Source organism: Acanthopagrus latus, chromosome 7, assembly GCF_904848185.1.
Source record: "Acanthopagrus latus isolate v.2019 chromosome 7, fAcaLat1.1, whole genome shotgun sequence".
NCBI lineage: Eukaryota > Metazoa > Chordata > Actinopteri > Spariformes > Sparidae > Acanthopagrus > Acanthopagrus latus.
In genome coordinates, this window is record NC_051045.1 from 3,529,757 (window position 1) to 3,550,367 (window position 20,611).

General features: G+C 44.2%; 1 protein-coding gene across 3 annotated transcripts in view; it reads right to left on the reverse strand.

Annotated features, from left to right (window-relative positions):
• LOC119023493 (inactive dipeptidyl peptidase 10) overlaps positions 1–19,662 on the reverse strand; it is a 30,268-nt gene extending 10,606 nt beyond the window's left edge. Inside the window, exons 1-11 of one of the 3 annotated variants that reach the window (XM_037105475.1) lie at positions 19,489–19,662; positions 12,728–12,842; positions 11,174–11,269; positions 10,908–11,002; positions 8,922–8,993; positions 4,152–4,204; positions 3,410–3,491; positions 2,821–2,938; positions 2,590–2,744; positions 1,963–2,060; positions 1,635–1,758 (exon numbers count right to left, since the gene is read on the reverse strand). In XM_037105475.1, coding sequence (XP_036961370.1) covers positions 1,635–1,758; positions 1,963–2,060; positions 2,590–2,744; positions 2,821–2,938; positions 3,410–3,491; positions 4,152–4,204; positions 8,922–8,993; positions 10,908–11,002; positions 11,174–11,269; positions 12,728–12,842; positions 19,489–19,527 — 1,047 coding nt within the window. In that variant the 5' untranslated portion in view covers positions 19,528–19,662. Of the gene's footprint in view, positions 1–1,634; positions 1,759–1,962; positions 2,061–2,589; positions 2,745–2,820; positions 2,939–3,409; positions 4,122–4,151; positions 4,205–8,921; positions 8,994–10,907; positions 11,003–11,173; positions 11,270–12,727; positions 12,843–19,488 lie in introns of those variants that run through there. The other 2 variants (XR_005076274.1, XM_037105474.1) reach the window with 2 other exon arrangements.
• Between the last annotated feature and the right edge of the window lie 949 nt (positions 19,663–20,611).

Genomic DNA, 20,611 nt, shown 5'->3' on the forward strand with positions numbered 1-20,611 from the left:
CTGCTTTTTCAGGGCTGATATTACAAATCAAGGGGACAAATAACTGATATCTGGAACCGATAATCATTTGCAGTAAAAGTGAACAACCAGTGATGGAGTGACAATTTACCACAAGTACAATCTTGAGGTACTTTCTGCTACTTTATACTTCCTCTCCGCTACAAATAAGATTTTAAGGACTGTAAATTCTGACCAATCAGATATTGTCGGGACATAAAAGTGCGTTTTTAAATCAGTTTATTTTCTCTGTAATCTGGCAAGAAGTTAACAAAAACAAAAAAATCTGGGAAAATTCTGAATACTGGACCAAATAATCGCTGCGTTAAGCAGCTGTAGGAGCCTGAATGCTGGTTATCTGATGTTTGTTTGAGTAATTAGCATTCAATAATTTAAGTTTGCAAGTAATTTCCAAAGATTAATTAAGTAAGTTAATTGTTAAAATGTCTTAAAATGTGTAGAATAATTTAGTTTAACATTTATGTTGCATTTGTAATATTTCCGAGTTGGCAACTATGATGGTTTTCTGTTTTGAGAACTGTCGTTTCCAGAGTGAAGTCAGACAGTTTTTTATTTATTTGTTTATTTTTATTTATTTTTTACCTCGAGCTGTCAAACTGTTCTGGCTTCAGTAAATCTGACAACTTTTGAAATGAACAATTATTCTGTTGCACCTTTTCTGGGGCTGAAGTAAACTTTTTTTTAAACCTTGTCAGAGCATCAAGTGAAGGTCAGAGGTAGAAAAAATATTTTGTCATCGTGCTTCGGTAGATTTATTTTTTCTGACAACTTTTGACTTTCTACATCTGAACACAAACACCTGGACTCTCTCCTCCTCACATTTTCAAAAGAGGCTCGTTGCTTTATCAATTATTATTTTCGCCTCATTTACACGCCGGCTTCCCGACATCACAAGACTGATTTCAACCTGTCAGCGCACATCACGCACGACAGATGCAGACGAGACAGAGACGTAAAAAAGACGTAGGAAGATGGAAACGGTAAGAGGGAAAGATAAAATAAGGAGAAGAGACGTGTTAGTGTCTCGTATCTGCACAGAGTTTCTGATTTTCTCACTTTGTTGCTGCTCGGGACGTTTTAACAACACAAGACTCAACAATCAACGATCATTGTGGTGCGTTCAGGGACAGCTGGGACAAATCCTACTGATTCTGCCTTTAACTTTAACAGTCTTTGAGTTATATAAATATGACGTGGAGCTTCAGTTAGCTCTGTACTTCTACTTCAGTAAACAATCGGTGTGCTTTTGCCACCTCTTGGCTGAGGCTTCATGCGCTGGACACCTGCAGCCGCATTGAATAAATTAAGCTTATTACACGTATTGATTATTAAATACATCAATAATGAATCACTGAATGAATCTCTGAGGATTGTACAGAAAAAAAAGACAAAAGAAAAAAAGAAACAAGCAATAAAATACTGCAGCACACCGCTGAAAATTCTTCTCATGCAGCAAATGACCTTAAATATTAATCCGGCCGGTGGACGTTCGAGAGCTTAAGGAAATCAATCCTCCCAACACACAGTGGAAGAAGCAAAAGAAATTCTATTAAGAGCCGCGTACAGCGGCGGGGTCGGCTCGGATTACTAATGCGGAGCGACTGATGACCGCTCACCTCGGAGCATGCCCCCGTGGTGGCCTCGCACACGCACAGCACCGATTGGTTCTGGGCTCGATTCAGCCAACGAACCGCGAGGCGGGTGCTGCTAATCCAAGTCACCATGGAGATGTAGCTGTCTCTGAAGAGGCGATGCAGAAAATGATACACGGGGAAGAAAAAAAAAGAAGAGATTGGAAAGTTGTGCAAGAAGGAGAGAGAGAGAGAGAGAGAGAGAGGCAGTGAAGGGGAGAAGAAATCTGGGTGTGCAATCATTTCTGGCAGGTGGTGTCTAAAGTCGTCTAGGTTTATTCTAGTTTTTTTAACATTCACAGAGATGTAGTACCTGGCCCTGAGGGAGTCGGGAGGCATCATCTCCAGAGTGTGAGCTGGACCGTATAGATTCACCACAAACAGACTGACTGATGGGATACTCGAGCCTGCCTGCGAGCACAAGAAAAGGGAACACAGACGATCAAATAAAACCTCATGAAACATTCGGAGTGTGAATCTTGGCAAATATTTTTAGTCACGCTAGCGCTCGAAAGCCGGCCTGTCGATTCGTTCCAGACTTTAATGTCTCTACAAGAATGAAATGCCATGAAATCTGGTGCCAGGGAGTAAATCCTGATGATTCTGAGGCTCGTCTGACTTCACTAATATCTGTCCATCTTCTTGTATAGACAATCGTGATGTTGTTAGAAAAACTTTTTAGTAACTCTGTGTACACAAACAATGTTCTCAGTGCTGGTGTTCATGTGTAGAGACCCTGGTGATGCTACAAGCAAAGTTTCATGTTGTGTCGAGACTTCTTACTGTTTTAAAAATAGAGATTTTGATGCTATCGTAAAAAGTGCCCGTAGTTATGCTTCAACACAAAGGTTTGACTCGGGTGCATTCTCAAAAAAAAAGCCCAGATTGCATTTTGATGAGAGTTTCACTTTAAGCCTTGTTGAATTATTTTTTTTTTTACCTTGGGGTAGGGGAAGACAACATTGGACGGGTAGAGACCGCCTAAGAAGTGAGGTATTTCCATCACAGGTGTGGCGGAGTTGTTGATGGTCAGGTACGCCAGCCGGGCCCCGTCCATGGACCACCAGTGGGCCACATACGTCAAGAGCACTTCCTCTGTTTTTTATAAAAGACCGTGTTAGTTAGTTGCTATCAAACCTTTTTTTTTGATGAAGCTGTGAAAACCTCTCACCCTCGTACGTCCAGTCAGAGAGCCCGTTCACCACGTTCTGCTCCTCGGTGGTCGTGAGGCGCAAAGGTTTGCCGGTCACGCTCGGCTTGTAGTAGATATCTCCGTCGAACACGAAGGCCTGGAGGGAGCAGCGGAGAGAAGACAGTGCCAATCCATTATCAGGTGACAGCGAGGCTGCAGGCGTCACATCGCTGGCTCGCCTGAGTCTGACTGTCGAACGCCGTCCAAGAAGTGAATGAATCATCGTCCGGCACACACGCGAAGTGAGAGCCAACACATCTTTACCCTCCAGTTAATATGCTGCAGATGAGCACCGACACGGCAGCATCAGCCAATTACATTAACCGGAAGGTTAGATGGATTATATTATGAGTGTAAAACAACCCCATTATAGCAGCACAGTCACTGCAATAACCTCTAAGCTTCATTTCATACCGACAAAGACGTGAAAACACTTGTGAAAACGGCGCCAATGGAGGTTCATACACAGAACGTATTATATGGACGGTCTATAATCTTCTCATTATATTGACGGGCAGATGACAAAGACAACACATCGATTTGGTAAACGAGGAAGCGGCAGGCGTACCAGCTGGTTCCCCTGCGGTCCCCAGGAAGCGTATTGCAGCGCTGCCTTCTCTTTCTCCGGAGGGTTAAGCTCCTGCAGATCCCTGGAACACACACAAAAACCCAGACGTAAGCCGTCCAATGGGGACCAGCGTCCTGTGTTTTTTTTGGTTTTTTTTTTTAAAGCCCTCTGAGGTCCACCCATGCCCGGGCCCTGAACTTTGAGAAAGAGAGAGAGAGAGAGACACTGTACTGTGAGGACAAAAAGAGCAAGATGCAGAGAAGGAAACAAAACAGAGAACGGAGGAGGAGGAGGAGGAGGAGGAGGAGGAGGAGGAGGGTGGTTTGGTTCATGCAAGAGTGCAACGTTTTCTCTTTCCTTATTTCTAGACGCGCTTATTATCTTCCTCAGGACAGGCAGACATGTTCCTCCAAGGCATACTCAGGCAATGATCAATGCTGCAGGTCTCTCCTGAACCACTCCTCCTCAGAAGTTCCAGAAAACAGCCACAGCTACTAATGCTGGATATGAATCTCAGGCAAGTGAAATCTGAAGTACAGAAAGTGCAAACCTTACGTTCGGACGTGAAACCTGGAGAGGACACTGACGAAATGAATGCATGTCTGACAGAAACATGAGGTTCTGGTTCGATGAGGACACACTCTGGGGGAGGTTTTTTTTTTTTTCAATCCGCCGGTCTGCTTGCATCGGTAACGCTCATGCCCAGTGCAGCCCATGCATTAGCATACATGATTCCACCTACCCATTAGCCACAGTGTAGATAGCATAGGAGGCTGTGAAGGACTGAGAGAACACCTGAAAGAGGTAGAGGATATCATGCACACCGATGACAACACACACATATTTTTGTTTAAGCGCTCACACATGCTCGTACACACGTATAAAAGAAGTCAAATGCAAATGAAAGAAAGGCTGTGAAGGACGCTGCAGGGGCAAAAGAAAAAAAAAAACCCTTACAGTAAAGCACTGAGCAACAAGAGGCTGTGTTTGAAATCACTGCAGAGCACCGAGCGGCTGAGTGCTTTAATGAAAGGGCAGCGGCACCGTGACGCTTCAGAATCAGAGAGGAAAATGTTGAAGGAGCCCTAAACTGTCCTATCAATTACATTTTAATGCAGTTTAAAGGTGTAATGCGTAAAAAATATGGGCGACATCGGCAGAGTAGCCGACAGCTGCCGGAACTGAACAACAGCGTCAGACGGTGGAAAATGTAAGTGATGAAAATACCTTTGATATCTTATTTTTTAATTTAATTTTCTCATCACTATTTTGTTCCTACGTTCCGCACTGCACGGCTCAGGGAGATGCTTCGCTTGCTCTGTTGTTTTTTGCACAATGACGATAAAGACTTGAATCATGAAATCTTATTATATGGAAGTGATTTACAGCGGCTCCGACTCTGGGGACGAGAACATACGGCAGGCTGGGACAACGGGGGAGAAAAACTGTGTGTAGAGGCAGAATATTTTCACTTTTATTACAGCCGAACCAGAGACGATCATGGAGAAACAAATCAAGACTGTTTTGCTGAGCTTTAATTTGTTTGTGTTAGGTTTGAATTACCAAAGCAATTAAACTTGTCTTAGATGTTTATAAGAGAAAAAGCTGAATTTAGAAGGTGTGTGGATGCATTTTTTTTTTACATTTTTGAGTTTATTCTGTTGATTTTCAATGCTAAAAGCTACGAGAGGAAAGAAAATATGGAAGAGGAATATTACGTCTTGCGATACAAAGTGGTACTAGGAGACGGTACAGACTGAGGCTAGCAGGTTAGCATGCTAACATCAGTCTCTGCAACACAATACAGACATCTTTGACACAACATTAACATTGTTTTTGCTGAAAATGTTCAAAACCAAAATTAATGACCATATTTTACAAACTGCCGCCTTTAATGTTCTTCTTTCTCGTTAAATATCCGTACATCAGGTCAAGTATTGCTTTGATTGTTTCTGATCAAACCAGGTCTTTTTTGTTTTTTAACACTCTTAATTTGTGTCAGTCATTAAACCACTTGCAGCCATTTCATCGATATTACATCACTGTTGTGATCATATCTGAATAACGGGAATTTGAGTCGTGTGCACCCGTTGAGACTTGAGCGAACGAGACAACACAAGAGGCCCGAAATGTCGAAACGAAGACAAGCGTTCTTATTAAACAGCATCATTACGGCTAATATCCTTCCCACTGAGCTCTACTGTGGCTGGCAACTGTCACCGACGTCAGCAGCTCGATGGCTGATTAAATTAACATGCCGAGGAAGACTAAGGGACTGGAATCAATGAACGAGCGCATGTGCACACGTGTGTGCGGACCGCGATTGATCACAGCACTACCCGATGAATTCCAGGTAATATATTGATTGGTGCCGTTCACTCAAGCAAAGGGATGGAAGCAGGTTATTTGCCCCCCTGGAAGCCGGAGAGCCTCCTGGAAACTCCCCTCCCTGCAGAAATTAAATGTCACATCCTCTATACAGCACACTTAGCAGTGAAATTGGATTTCTCCTCTCTGTTGTTTGCCTGTTGTCAGGAAAGTCACGGATGGAGTGATACAGGAGTAAACCTGCAAGGGATGAAGGAGGGGAAATAAATCCTAAAGCTATCCTAATGAGATTGGAATCTAATTGCGGTTGGAGGTCTGAGTGTGCACAGGAAAAAGAGCTGTGTTACAAGAAGAAAGTAACTGCGAGAGAGCAGGAGGAAGGAAGAGGAAGGATTTGGATCGGTCGAACGGGAAAAGGACAAAGTGTGGGAGGAAAGAAACAAAGACAGGAAGAGAGGAGAGGATGCGGAGAGAGAGAGAGAGGGAGGGAGGGAGAGCTGACGGATCCTCGCCACACAGCGAGGCAGCGTCGAGACCAGAGGGGGCAGCATTTCCAAGAGCGCCGTGTTCAATCAGCTGTTTATGATTTGTTAAGGAACCCAGAGATCCTGCTCATGATTTAACATCATGGAGCCGGTGGCAGAGGGCTGTACGTTATTGTGCGTCCGCGTGATAAACAGACAGAGAGAGCGAGAGCATCTGTCTCCGAGAGGCAGGAGTGAATTCTAATGTGGCTGCCAGTAACATATCATAAATCCTCCAGATCGCTCTTCTCCTCGGTTACACCCCCCCCCCACTTCCTGAATCTGTGCCTCCAAAACAGAGGAGGAGGTGGGGGAGAAACTCAGAAGATGCCGTGGGATAACGTGACAAAGGAAACGCGCAGAGATTACAGCACCTTTAACACGAGCACACTGACAGCATCCCTCCATCTGATCGGCGTTTCTGCCTCACAAGCATTTCGGAGCAGCATCACAATGCGCCGTCTTTGGTAACAGCACCCATCAGCGTTTGCTGCAGAGTGCAGACTCAACTCCCTGGGCATATTTTTTTTTTTATTTTTTCTGTGAGTGTTTGTTTGTCCTGACACTACACCGGTCCGTTTGCCTCTGCTCATCAATCCCAGACACCCTCATCTACTCCAAAAACTTCTTCGGCATCCCCCCCTTTTTTTAAAAAAAGAAATATCTGTAGGTCTCCTCTTCCCCCCTCCCTCCCTCCTGCAGACAAACCTGTTTAATTCAAACCGATGCTCCTGCAGGAAATCTGCTTCCTCGTGTTCCTGCGTGGCCGAATCCCGGACTCACTTCTACGTATTACCCCTCTCTTATCAAAAAAAATCCATTTAATTTCACACAGCAGGCACGAAACCCTCCCCAAAGCCTCCGGAGCTGATACGAGATCCAGAGAAGCATCTTTTTAAACTTCACACACGTCCGTCCCTCTGTACTGCAGCACTTTCCTTTAAGCATCCCTGTCATTCTTTGATAACCATTCTGATTGATTTCCACCGGGCAGTGTATCTAAGGGCAAATGGTGCATAACCCATTTTTTTTTTCCTTCCCACCCACCCACCCCACTTCTTTTTGTGGCTTTCCCCCACCGCTCCCTCGCTCCCTCTCCTCTTCTGTTTCATCCTCTGCCACTCTCAACAGAACAGCGTGCCTCCTGCTCCGCTTCCAAAACAGCAGAAGCCCGTTTGCCTGGGCGCAAAAACTGCTTCAGTCAGCACAAATCCCCCCCGAGAGAGAGAGAGAGAGAGAGACGTGAGTGAGAGCGAGGAAGATGAAACGGCGGAGAAAGAGAGAAGACGGGGAAGCTAGAACGACAGGGACCCTCACACACAGACACACACAAACAGACATATCCGTTTCCACAACACCACAAATGATTCCAGGTGGCGTCTCCACCATCATCCCTGATTTTCTTCTTCTTCTGCACGCCGAGCATACAGATGAGGAGGGCAGACAATTCCTGCTGACATCAAAGGAAGTATGCTAATGACATGGCGTGAATCAAGATCTGAGCCCCCCCCCAACCCTTAGATATCTGATCTGATCCAACTGATTGGACGCCTGTTAATCCGCTCAATAATTCAGTTACCAAAAAAAAAAAAAAAAAAAACGGACGCGCTGTGTTTGTGGCGACTGCCGTCCGTAACACAGCAACAGGCTCGTTCACCACGCAGAGACAAAGATATGATGCGCAGTGATCAGAGCAACAGCAGATCTCTAAAAGGAAGGAAAAAAAAAAAACAACCCAGGGAGAGAAAGAAGTGTGACTTTGAGAGTGTCGAGAGAGCAGCAGCAGCAGCAGCAGCAGCGAGATCGGCTCTCTGATTTTTTAATAAAAATGCGGGGGGGGGAAATGTGCTGAGGGGCTTTCATTTCCCCGCTAATTCTGTTTTTCTCCCCCTCGCCGATTTACTTGCACATTACACAACTTGCCTGCCCTTTGAGGAACGTCTCGACTGTTTATTAATGGTGCGGCTGTTTACAGAGTCAGACGGCGGTCTCGGCGTGGAGGCACCGAGCACCAAGTAAAGGGAGCAAAAGATCCTGTGTTTTGCGCCTTGCCCCGACGCTTATCTTGGAAAAACCACCTGCGATTGTGATTCTCGTCAGCTGCTCCTCATTAAAATTCTCTAGCTAGAGCGGCATCATTACTGCAGCTCCAACTTTACCTCTTCATCTCCTTGGCTCCTTCCCCCCCACCCTCCTCCTCCTCCTCCTCCACCTCACACTGATCACTCACTCCGAAAGCTTTCCTTCAACCTCCCCCCCCACCCGCCGCCTGCACCTTCCACCCTCAGCCAGTTTAAATATTCAACTCCCCATATGTTATTCCAGTCAGTGTTATACAGAGCTGAAGACTGCTGCAGTAGCAGAATCAGCACACACACACACACACACACACACACAGTCTGGTCCTCAACCTCTCCTCTGTTGTTTCACCGGGTCTCTGATTAAGATGCATGTCGCTCGTTTGTTTTCTCCCGTCAGACACGTGGAGGTGTGTGAGCTGCAGCGAACAGCTTCGTCTTTGATACTTGAGGGTAATTTATGGCCCTGGCTGTTTCCTCTGAAAGGCTCGACGCCGCTGCCGCCACCGCCACCGCCACCGCCGCTCTTGGAAGAAATCTGGAGTCAACTCGACATTTAGAGGGGAAAAAAAAACAACTTACCGGTCGAATGTTGTACGCCAAGAGGACAAACCTCTTGTCCGCAGACACCTGGAATTTAGTTGCGGTCAAGTCCTGCAGGTGAAAAGCAAAACAGAACAGAAGGGAACAGTCAACATCAGCAGCAGCAGGTTCACTTTTGTTCTGCTGTGGATGAAGCGGGTCGGGTTCACAGCACTTTGGATGTTTTTCTTCATAACGGCTTCGTATCGATCGCTGACAAACTGTGTGATTTGTCACGAGGAGTTCCTGGTGTTTTCTCCCTGCGGGGCGGTTCTTATCTTTGCTTTGGGGAAACTTTCAAATCTACTACTTAATTACCTTGGACCTCCAGTAACTAATGTTTGTTTCCCTTGGGGACAATAGAAACGTGAACTCAACACTGATGAATCATCACCTTTAAAGTTGATAAAGACAATCTCTGGCCTATTTTTACTTTTACTTCTTTTTGGGTCGTGTTTCCAGCCACCTGATGACTCTTTAGTCCAATATTCACTCAATTTTACCTGTTTTTGGCTCTTTAGCTGCTAAATGCTTCATCACGTTCACCATCAGGTCTCTTAATTGTTTCTGTCCGTTCTGAGCGAGTAGTTTAAGAAGCATCTTCAGAGCTTTTTAGCTAAAAATAGCTTCGTCTATCTGACATCGGCACGTTGGCATTGTTCCCTGAAAATCATCGTTATTGTTGTTTCAGGACTATCGATGCAACCGACCGATCAAGCTGATGTCATAGTTTTGTGACTCGTGTTGTTGTTGTTGCTCCAGGATGACAAAGGCCACCTTGTTATTCATTCTCTGCTTTCTGACGCTCTTAGGAGAACACGGTTGGGCTCTTTTACAACGTTGAACACATCTTTGAAAGGAAAACTCAAAACAGCATGTGGATTTTTTTCCCCCACGTCGCAAAGTTGTGACATTACAGAAACGTGACTTTGGAAGTCGGTCGTACAGCTGAACAATGAGATAAAATCCTGTAGTCAGTCCTGTTATTGTCGATTAAGAAACAAACTATGTCTATATCTTTCCACCGGTTCGCTTAAAAAATATCACAGATGGTAAAAGTCAGACTCATTAGATAAAGTATGAAACACTTTGCTCTGTTTTCTCACGGGTAGGTAATTTTTTTGAGCAGATTTTGGGGAAAACAGCTTTAAAATGACAACGTTTGTACTGGTAATCTAAGCGGATGTTGCCGTTTAAATGACATGAACCATAAAATGTTCTGGTTTATAGAACACAGGTGAGGAAAGATCCTTAACGAGCCCAGGTGATCATCTTATTTTCTTCTTCGTTCCCCTTTCATTTCAATATTTCTACAGACGTTTTCTGTGAGTGAGAATTACTTTGTGACCTCGATTTTGACAAACTTCTGAATCCCAAAGTTTGACATTATGTACAGTTAAAAAAAACAAACAAAAAAAAAACTGCCTCAGCAAATTACATATTCAGGGAAACCCCATGTTTGCTTGGTATTCACACAAGAAATCTTTTTTTTTTTTTTTTCTGTAATGATCAACAGCCGCCGAGATACGAAACACAGAGGAGAGACTTCCTCTCAACCTGACAACACAACCCGGGCTCTGCGCTCCTCGTGGTGATGACCCATATAAGTCTGTCAGCGTCTACGCAGAGGCGGCGATGATACTCTTGCTGGGAAAATTCTCTTTGAAGGCCCATGTTGAGGGCTCACAGAGCAGCCAGATTCGGGGTGGTGGGGGGGAAATGAGCTGATACTGTCACTGCCAAATCTATTTTTTGTCTCAGCTGTGGGTTGTGGCACGGTGGGACTCTACAGCTTCTCTCTCTCTCGATCTGGAAGCATTCACTTTTGAATTTTGGACGGACAATTTGTCCAGCTGTCTGCGCGTGGATGTGAGCCAATCAATACTGAAATCTGTCTCCCTCCATCACCACCACCACCTCCTCCCCCCCCCTCTCTGTCTCTCTCTCTCTCTCTTTTCATAAAGCTGTGATGCTAGAAATACTCACCAGGGAGCTGTTGTCCAGGAGAGCCGTGGTGAGGTTGCTGTTGAGGCTGAACGACAGGACGTGTCCTTCCCTGGTGCGAACAGCCACTTCGTTCTCTGACAGGGTTGAGACAGTTCAGAGAAGACGGTCGCGTGTTATTACGGCGACGAGTTAAATCCACAAGAGACGGTTACAAGGTCTGCGAACCTGCAGCTCCGTCTCAGGCGAGATCGTTAATGTGGGCACTCTGGAGTAAATCAGCGAAAGTGAAAACAGGAGGTTATTACCGTTCAACCAGGCCACGCAGGGGTCATGAACTTTGAACTCTTCGCTCTCCAGATCCTCCATGGTGAGATGGGAGCGGAGCAGCAAGTGAGATTCATCTTCAGAGGCAACGAGACGGAGTTAATTAGTTCATCGTCAAAAAAATAAAAATTAAAAAAAAAAAAAGTATGTCACGTCTAAAGAAAAGTAAAAGTCTGGAATATATTTCCGCTCCTGCCTCGGATTCATTATTTGCATTTTTTTTTTTTTTTTTTTTTTTTTAAATGTCACGGTTGGCATCCGTCAGACAAACTTTCTTTTGTAAAGCACCTCTCCACACGAATCAGAGCGTAATTCAAAATGCTTTACAAGTGATTGAAAATGTGTAGGAGGCTGGAAAACAAACATGGATTTAGAAACTAATCCCCCTCCTTAACCCAAAACAACTAAACAAAAAAGTGAATCGAATAAGACAGAAATAAATATGACTAGTCAAAGAAATAAAGGATAAACAACAGAAGATAAAACAGGCTGCCTTGGCTCTGAGGAAGATGTTCCGATGTTTAAAATGTTGTTTTGTGAAATGATGTTATTTCTGAAATATTGTGTTTTTTTTTAAATGTGAGTAATAAAAATAACAATAAAAAAGATTACAGATAAAAAACTAAACTGCCAACGACATAAAATAGCATAAAATAATAATGACAGACAATAAAACTGTCGTTAAAAAAAACAACAGAGTAAAAAGTAACGATACAAAATAAATGCATAGGTTGTGTGTTTCACACATTTACAGCATCTGTCAAACAGCAGACCACGTTATGCCTCATTTTAAAACAACTGTTCAACTTTTATAAATGTTGTATGTTAAATAAACGTATCTTAGCATCAGGATTGGAAGCAGTCTGGTTTTGTCCAACAAGCAGGCTGCTAAATTAATATTTCTGTGCAGTGGCCAATGGCTTACCAGCTACTTATTGTTCCTCAGCTGGCGAGAGGAGCAAATCTTCCAGCCACTTGCATATTTCACCAGCACTTGGCCCGTGGCTGCCGCTAATTTACAGCCCTGCCCACAGGCATCTCTAAAGCTCACTAATGAAGAGGTTATACTCAACAATTCGTTTAATCTGTACCAAAGTGTAAGGACAACAATTTTACAGGAGTTTATAATCATGGCTGGGAGCAGCAGCTTCCTGGTTGCCTGGAAACTGCTCCCTGAGATTAAAAACCCGCCTTTAAATTGGTTTTACATTGTGGTTTTTGCACGGATCAAACTAAAGATGATAAAACAAAGATAAAATGTGTTAATTAATGAGCTTCAGGGGTGCTGGTGGAAGGACTGTGTTACCCTTGAAGAGCCAGACCGGAGAGTATCCCGCTGTTTCCAGTGTTCGTGCTAAGCTAACTGGCTACGGCTTCATATACACCCTACAAACATAACAGTGGGATCGATTTTCTCAGTAAACTCTCCATCAAAACGCACATGAGCCTATTTCCCCCCCTCCCTTTAATTCCCCACATCTACAGCTCCTCTCTTGACTTTGTTGCGTCCACTTTTCCAGCAGGTTCTCTCTTACCCGGCGTGAGGAGGATGACGGACAGGATGACCAGAGACATCACGGCCAGGATCACCACCATGGCGATCCCGATGCCTTTCCAGTTCCGCGGGGGACCGTCTGAACTCCCCAGGTCCTGATAACACGGGAAAAACACAAACACAGCGTTGAATGCAAACACGGCCTAGAAAAGGAGGACATTAGTGCTGCTTCATTTCCATAGTCTCACTGAAATGCCTCCCCGACAGGCGTGTTAGTACAGCGACCTCCTGGGGGAGCAGGAGGAGGAGGAGGGGGGAGGAATCTGCACAGATCCCGCTGAATTAGACTAATTTTCCATATGAGAACCGCATAAAATTGTTGCGTATATGGGAGCTCAGGCTGTAATTGCAGCAGTAATTTTTTTTGGCCGCACCATCATTTTTCTTTATCATCGCCTCATTTCACCTGTTACATGACTGATGAGCCAGGTTGTTCTCTAAAACAGAGACTGTGGCGGGGGGGAGGGAGGGAGGGAGGGATGGGTGATGTTACCAGGAAATGTGTGGTGCCTGAAAACACAATCTGCTTTTATAGAGGGACACGCTGCTTTGGTGGACGGGGAGGGGGTTCATTCAACAGCTTGTTAACGAGGGAATAAAAATAAAGAGGAGTGGATGGGGAAGTTTAACTATACGATGAATCAAGCAGACGGCACAACTTCAACCTCTACGCTCTCAGCGGGGGGGGGTGATTGAATGAGGCCTGCACCGGTATCAGTCACATTTAAACACGACTGCACGGCGTTCCCATGCTGCGCTCCGCTCCCCTCATAATGAGTGGCCGCCAACCGCTGGAGCCACAAGGACGCTGTGAGGGCGAGAGTTCAATCGTAGACTCGCTATGAAATCCTCGCCTTCATTATAGCCGGCCACCCTTTTTCGCTTAACCCCTCACACGCTCCCGGCTGTATCACCTTCCCGCAGCAGGCCTTGGCGAGGGCGGGCAGCGGAAGGAAGGAGGGCAGGCATCGCCATGGTTCACCGGTCAACAGATTGCTGCTCCTCCCTGCTCCCTGCGAGACACCAGCTGTCCCTACGGTCTGTGCTGATCGGCCTCCCTCGCCGCAGCCAACGCACCCACCTTGCACATTTCCTCGCCACGAGCATATGTTTCTTTATCTCCCGTCGCCATCTGAGTTAAAGCCCCTCAACACATGGTGCGTTAAAGTGCCGAAAAACTGACAAAGCGCTTACATAACTGGAGTCAAAATATCTTTAAAGCAGCATTACAGAAGAAGTCATAGTGGTGAATTCTGCAGGGATTTAAAGATTAAAAGTTCAGCGCAGTCGATTCAGAAGCTGTGAGATAAAAAAAAACATCATTTATCACTGTTAAGAATTGGTTTGAGGAGTTTTTAACTTCTCTTTGTGAGGAAGCGTGTTTAGCTTCACACTCGAGATGAGTGGGAGGGATACTATCTGGACTGGTTGCCAAGCGCAGAGCTCTTGCCAAGGTCTCATCATTAATTGATCTCCTTGGCTTAGAGAAACCACAGCATGTTCAAATTAAAACCACTACCAGTTGCACCTGCAGAGCCAAAGCGGTGTTTGAACTCTCCGTGCAGGCCAGAGCTCGGTGATTGATGCCAGTCGCTACCGAATCTCCTGCCCTCTCGGCTCGCAGTATCTCAGAGAGCCACCGTTTTCCTTCCATCGGATAAAGAAACCTACAAGGAGCCTGCGAAGGCTTCGGGAGTGCACAGACGATACTGACAAATACTGCAGCTTCGGCACTTTTCTGCTCGACTGAACTGTTATGAAGTGAAACATGTTCACACGAAAAACGAGAGTTCAGTTTTTTTTTTATCTGCTTTGTCGAGGCAGATGGATTCACAGGATCAGGTGATGATGCAATGCAGACGTTAAACCAATCAGCACGGCCGTGGTTTTGGTGTTGTTAGCGACTGTTAGCGTAGCCGCTGGAGCATCAGATATATCAGAAGTGCAGAGTTTATATCATTGAATGTGGAACAATGAGCAGCACTGAAGGCTTTTCTCGGTTGTTGATGTTCTTGTTACAAGAATTTGATTTGCTAACTGACTCTGGCGATGGTAACACTCTCCTCTCTTAGATCTGATTGGTTGAAAACAGCCCGTGATGTAAGGCCACAGACAGACAGCTCGCCCAATCAGCTTAAAATCCACAGACAACTTCCTGGTCGGTTCTATCAAACAACCAGACGTTTCCCAGTCCGCAAAACATTTCTGGAGCTTATTCTTGTCTAGAAGCGACGTATCATATCATGAAACACAATACGAAGACTAACATTGATCCTCGCAGTATAAATAGACGTTTTAAATTAAATTCCTCCACTTGACTGATTCCATCACAAAGTGTTTTCATTTCCCAGACCTCCCTCTAATTACTGAGTGCAACGTGAGAGCTGAAACATCCCCGTAATGGGATGCAGCGCTCCTGTCGTTCCCCTGAGCCCAGACATAAGACCGTACTTCCAATTAAGGTCGCATCATTGTTAAGACGGATCGGAGGAAATCCCACATTTGTACGAATGAGTATTTTCTTACAGATGGTCTCTGCAGAATCAGAACTCGGAGCTTCACCAGTGCTGCCAGTCACCATGTCCGAGGTCTGAGTCTAATGCAGCACAAACTGCTGTCTCAGGTGAACAGACGAGGAGCCGCGCCGGATGACGGGCCGGACTTATTTCAGTCAAGCACCTTGATGGACAAGCAAATAAATCCCAGAGCGGGTTTTCTGCTGAGCCAGAACAAAAATGAATCACACATAGAGCTTCATAAGTGGGCCATCTATTTTATTCAGCCTGTGTGATCCCACGGGAGCCGGAGTAAGAAGCCAAGATGACGCGTCAGTCAAACACCAAAGGGTGCGAGGATGCAGATATAACGTCTTCATGTTTATGGATAACTCTCCTGGAGGAATCCTCTCGGGAGTTTTTCTTCCTTCTTTTTTGGCAAACCCTGCAAAACTACATTAGAGAAGAGGGAGCTTTTGCGTTTGCCAGCAGAGCTCTGGGATTTTCACTCCACCAAATGAGAGAATCGATAAGGTGTACAGTCGTACAAGGTCCAGAGGGAAACAATTAATAGTGAGAACACGGCTATGAAGAAGTCTTTTAAAGAGACATGCTCTGCTGGGCTCTGCTTCCGGCAAATCATGACACCTCCATGTGGAAGAGCGAGACCTTTTTTCTGACCTTTTTTTTTCCCCTACAATTTCATCTTAAGAACTGTCTTTTCTGGACTGGACCCACGTTCTATTAAACTGCCGACAAACCGACTCCAGCGAACTGTCTCCTGAACACAAAAATCAAACAATTCCAACTGTATCGATTGAGTTTGCACACTGAAAAAAGCAAAAAAAAAAAAAAAAAAGCGAGCCACACTAAACACAATTACTCACTGTGCACTGCATGCAAACTGGGTTGCGCAAAAACCCAGGCGCTGCTAAGAATTCATAAATTAGACTCTGGAGACCTCCTTAACTCCATCTTCTGTGTCTTTGAGGCGCGGAGAATCCGACAATAAATCACACATGCAGAGGAATGAGGGGGGGGGGACCAGATGCAGGATGTTTTTGGGTTCTGGATTTGCATCCCTCCTTGAAAACCTTCTCTTTCACCATCAGGCCGACGATGTTTATCGGCAGAGGCATCAATGAAATCACCACAACCACAAAGAGGCGGCGGGCGGCGGGGGTGGATCTTATTGGCAGACACATACAGCATTCAATGTAACCTATACGCTCCTGATTTTAATGATTCACTGTAACAGCTCACGATAGGGGGGGAAGCTGTAGATTAGCAAGTGAGCCACGTCTGTAGCACCTTGTCAATACCTCTCAATGCCTCATTTGAAATGAAGGTCATCATTAGGAGCGGGCGCTAACTTCGGTGTGACTGGAATAAATGGCAACCAACCTGCTGTAGTAATGAGATACTACAATATTGATTCATATTGAGGCTATCAGAGGAATCTGTGTGCTCCTACTCGCTCTCACTGCGCCACCATTTCTCCCTTTTGTGTTCCTTATCTCTAAAAAGAAAGAGAAGAAGAAGCAGTAGGTGGTATAAAACACCATATGGGACAAACTGGGCAGTCCTTTTTTTTTTTTTTTTTCGCCCTCGAGGCTTTTGCCAGACAATGCAGCACAAGCCTTTACGAAATGAAAGACCTGCTGCTTTAGCCTCCACTGCTGCAAGGCTGCCCCTTCTGTCTTATTCATTTCAGGCTCCACATCACGCATACGAAAATTACTCTACAGGAAAAAAAAAAAAAAAAAAAGGAGTCCTGTGTGAAGGGGAGCTTTTTTCCTCAGCATGTCCAGCCACTCGCGCTGACCGAGTTTCCTGCCTCGGGGGAAACAAAACAGCATCAGGGAAACACACGGTGGGGGAGCTGAGGGTGACATGATATACAGTTACAGTGTAATGTGAATAAAATAAGTCATTTTTCACGATGGCTGACACAGTAATACAGCCTGTAATATGCTCGTGGTGTGCTCTGTGAGAATTCACTGTGACATATTGCCACATTATCAGTGTTGAGGATGAATGTTACACAATATTGCCTTTGAAAAAAGAAAAAAAAAACTAATTAAATCACTGCTATCTTCTTTCTTAATGCCGGGGATTAGCTGAACCAGAACCAAAGCATTATGTTGTTTTCTTTTTCTGGCATGAAATTGAGCAATTGCTTTCTCTGTTGGATACGACAAAGAGCAGCATCACAAGTCGGGTTACGTCGGCTGCTGAATTACTCGTCGCTCCCTCCGTCTCGTGGCCCCGCATCTTCTCAACCGGAGCAATTTTCTCACCAACAGAGACGAACATGACAGTCGGTAACCCCCTGCCTCCCTCGTTAATTGCTTAGCCGTGTAAAACACATTGATTGGAGATCATTGCAATGAAATGTTGCGACATTTACCGGTAATGGATTGTCCACAAGCGCCGCCGCCGCTGCTGGCTTGTGTGGCCCCTCTGAAGGAGACACTAAAGGCTGCAGGATTACCGCTCAGATGCTTCAGACTAGTTTAATTACATTAGCCGGTGTGATCACACAACAAGAACTAAAGGTCGGTGTGTGTCACTTAACGCCAAACATCAGCTCCTATTACCAATTAGATGTAATCTGACTAATAAATTAACTGCTCCTGTCGTCTCTCATGTGTTCTTATGATCTCATGATTGGAAGGAGGGTGACAGTTTGATGGGACCTTTGAATTGTAGAGAAACAGGTTTTATTAAAAACCTAGAGCCTGATCGATATTAATGTGTTGGCTGATTTTATCGGCTGATATGTATCAATACGAGAACTCATTACTTTTTCAGTGCGCTGTTGTCACTTTGGAGGACAAAGGTTATTGTGAAATTGTACAATATCTTGCCTCCGTTACATATCTTTGACACAGGCGTTTCACAGAGCCCAATTGATTTATCGTTTAGCTGGCCGATATTGGCCTGCCACAGATATATCGGAATCGGTGCGTACGCGTGTATTGAACATAACGCAGAAATTATGGCGGGCTAATGTATAATTATCACTTTTCCTGTAAAGTTCAGTTGCAGTGCACTGATGTCAACTGTAAAATATTCCTTCCTCTCTCAGAAGTCGTTTTGTACATCAGCTGATATATTGATATCGGAATATTTGTACTCGCCAATATTGGTTCTGGTGCCAAGAATCGAACATGAGTTGGGTCTTGTGTGACACAGATATATTGCTTTTAATGATTATGTTGCCTGGTACACCATTTGAAAAACTCCTTACACTCCATTACATGTCTTTGACACAGGAGTTTAATACCTATATATGAGGGATCATTGCAACTGTGCATATTTATTTATTATTTATATCCATTGTGTATTATTTTCTTCTCCCCATAATCCAGTATGGGTCGCGTTCCCAAGTGTCACACCAGCGTGATGATTTCTATGATGCAAGCATTTTATCCCTGTATCAGTTTTCATTCACTTAAAACAGTGATAACCACAATTCTACACACGTAAACCCGATAAAATTATGTGTGAATCTTGATCAATATCTACCTCAGGTGTATAACACATGTAATCTCCATCAAATTGATTTTTTTTTTTGCTCATAAACTTGCCTCTGACACATAAACTGATCCATTAAAAGTCCCATTGACTGGAGGAGCTGCATTAAATGATGATTTACAGTCAGCAGTGATGAGATTTCAGCCATGCACTTCAGTGTGTGTCATGTGTTGTTAGTGTGAGGACAGAACAGAGACTCCACAGTCGTTGTGCATTGACAATACACCTACACAACAGCGGGGTAATCAATCATACAGTGCAGGCTGTAGGTTTAAGACCCTTTTCTTGTCACAGTGCAGGTCCATTTAGGCTGCAGGGACACACACACTCAGACACACACACTCTGCTGCTGGGACAATCCCTCATATCTGAATATTAGACTGCAGATATTATCCTGTTAAAGTCTGCATGGGACATAAAAACAACAAGAGTGTGTGTGTGAGAAAGAGAGAGACACACACACACACTGGACGTCGTGTTACCGCAGTGCACAGAGTCACAAAGCCTGTCCAGGAGATGAGTATTGACTGGGAAAGTCTGAATGGGTGAAATGGCCATAACGCAAATCGATAGTCATCGTATTGTGGTCATACATGAGGAAACCCCTGCTGCTGCTGCACACACACACACCAACACACAGTTTGCTCTGAATCTGAAGGAAAAACTAGTAAAACAATTTAAAAAAATAAAAAATATACACACATACCAGCTCCGTGGTCATGTTTTGTTGAGTTGTGGCAATCATTGTTGTAAATCCCCAACAAGCTCTGCCGCGTCTGTAGCTTCAAAACCCGCCGAGCTGCTGCACTGTTGTCTTGCGGAGCTTTTTCTGCATGATCTGCTTCTTCAAGTTTGTCCTCAGCGGGCTGGTGGTCTCTCTCTCTCTCGCTCTCTCTCTCTCTCTCTCTCGCTCTCTCTCTCTCTCTCTCTCTCTCTCTCGCTCATTCGCCAATTCATGTCCAATCTGTTTAAATTGATTAATTAATTAATCATGACAGGAGGGGGGGTGTGTCTTGCTTTACCAGGTCGTTTCAGCATCCCTACAGACAGCCATAAAATAATAATAATAATAATAATAATGATAAATAATAAATTTAAGAAATCAAATTTAATCCAGATATTTTCATATATATGTTAGATATATATATAAAAAATAGGTAGGGATACTGGGATGTAGGTGCATATATGCAGTAAAAGACAAATTAACACAAATATGTACAAAATAGTGACCACAATAAAATATCCTTATAACACCCACTCATTTTGAGTAGGTGCTGTGATTTAATACTGACATATAGTCTAATTCCATAACACAAAATAATTATAAATTCATCGTTTAGTTGTGTTATACAATTACAGTAGTGTATTGTTGAGAAGCAATGCTGCAGTGTCTTTATTTCTAAAGGAACTCCAGAGGCTTACTGGGGTCCTGGTCAAAGTCGAAAACACAGACAAGTCACGTGTTTCTGTGGGATTAAACTGGCTTTGTTTTTGACAAATATGGTGATAGTTGAACTAAAGTTTGACTGCTCCTTCAGGGCTATAATTCAAGGCACCTTTCCTCCAGCATCAGCTCACGTGTAACTTAATAAAACAGCCTACACACCCGTTAGTTCGTTATTTTTCCATTTACGCACTCCTGTAAAAAACCGTTTCTAGATATTATGGATTATATTATTTTGAAGGATGTAACCGGAAGTCGAGCATTTTTCTTCTTCTTAATTCCTGATTTTTTGTTTTTAATTTATCCTATATTTCTTTTATGAACTTTATGAACAAAATTACTATTTTTCTAAAGAACAATTATCATTCAGTTTTTATCCTCGTGT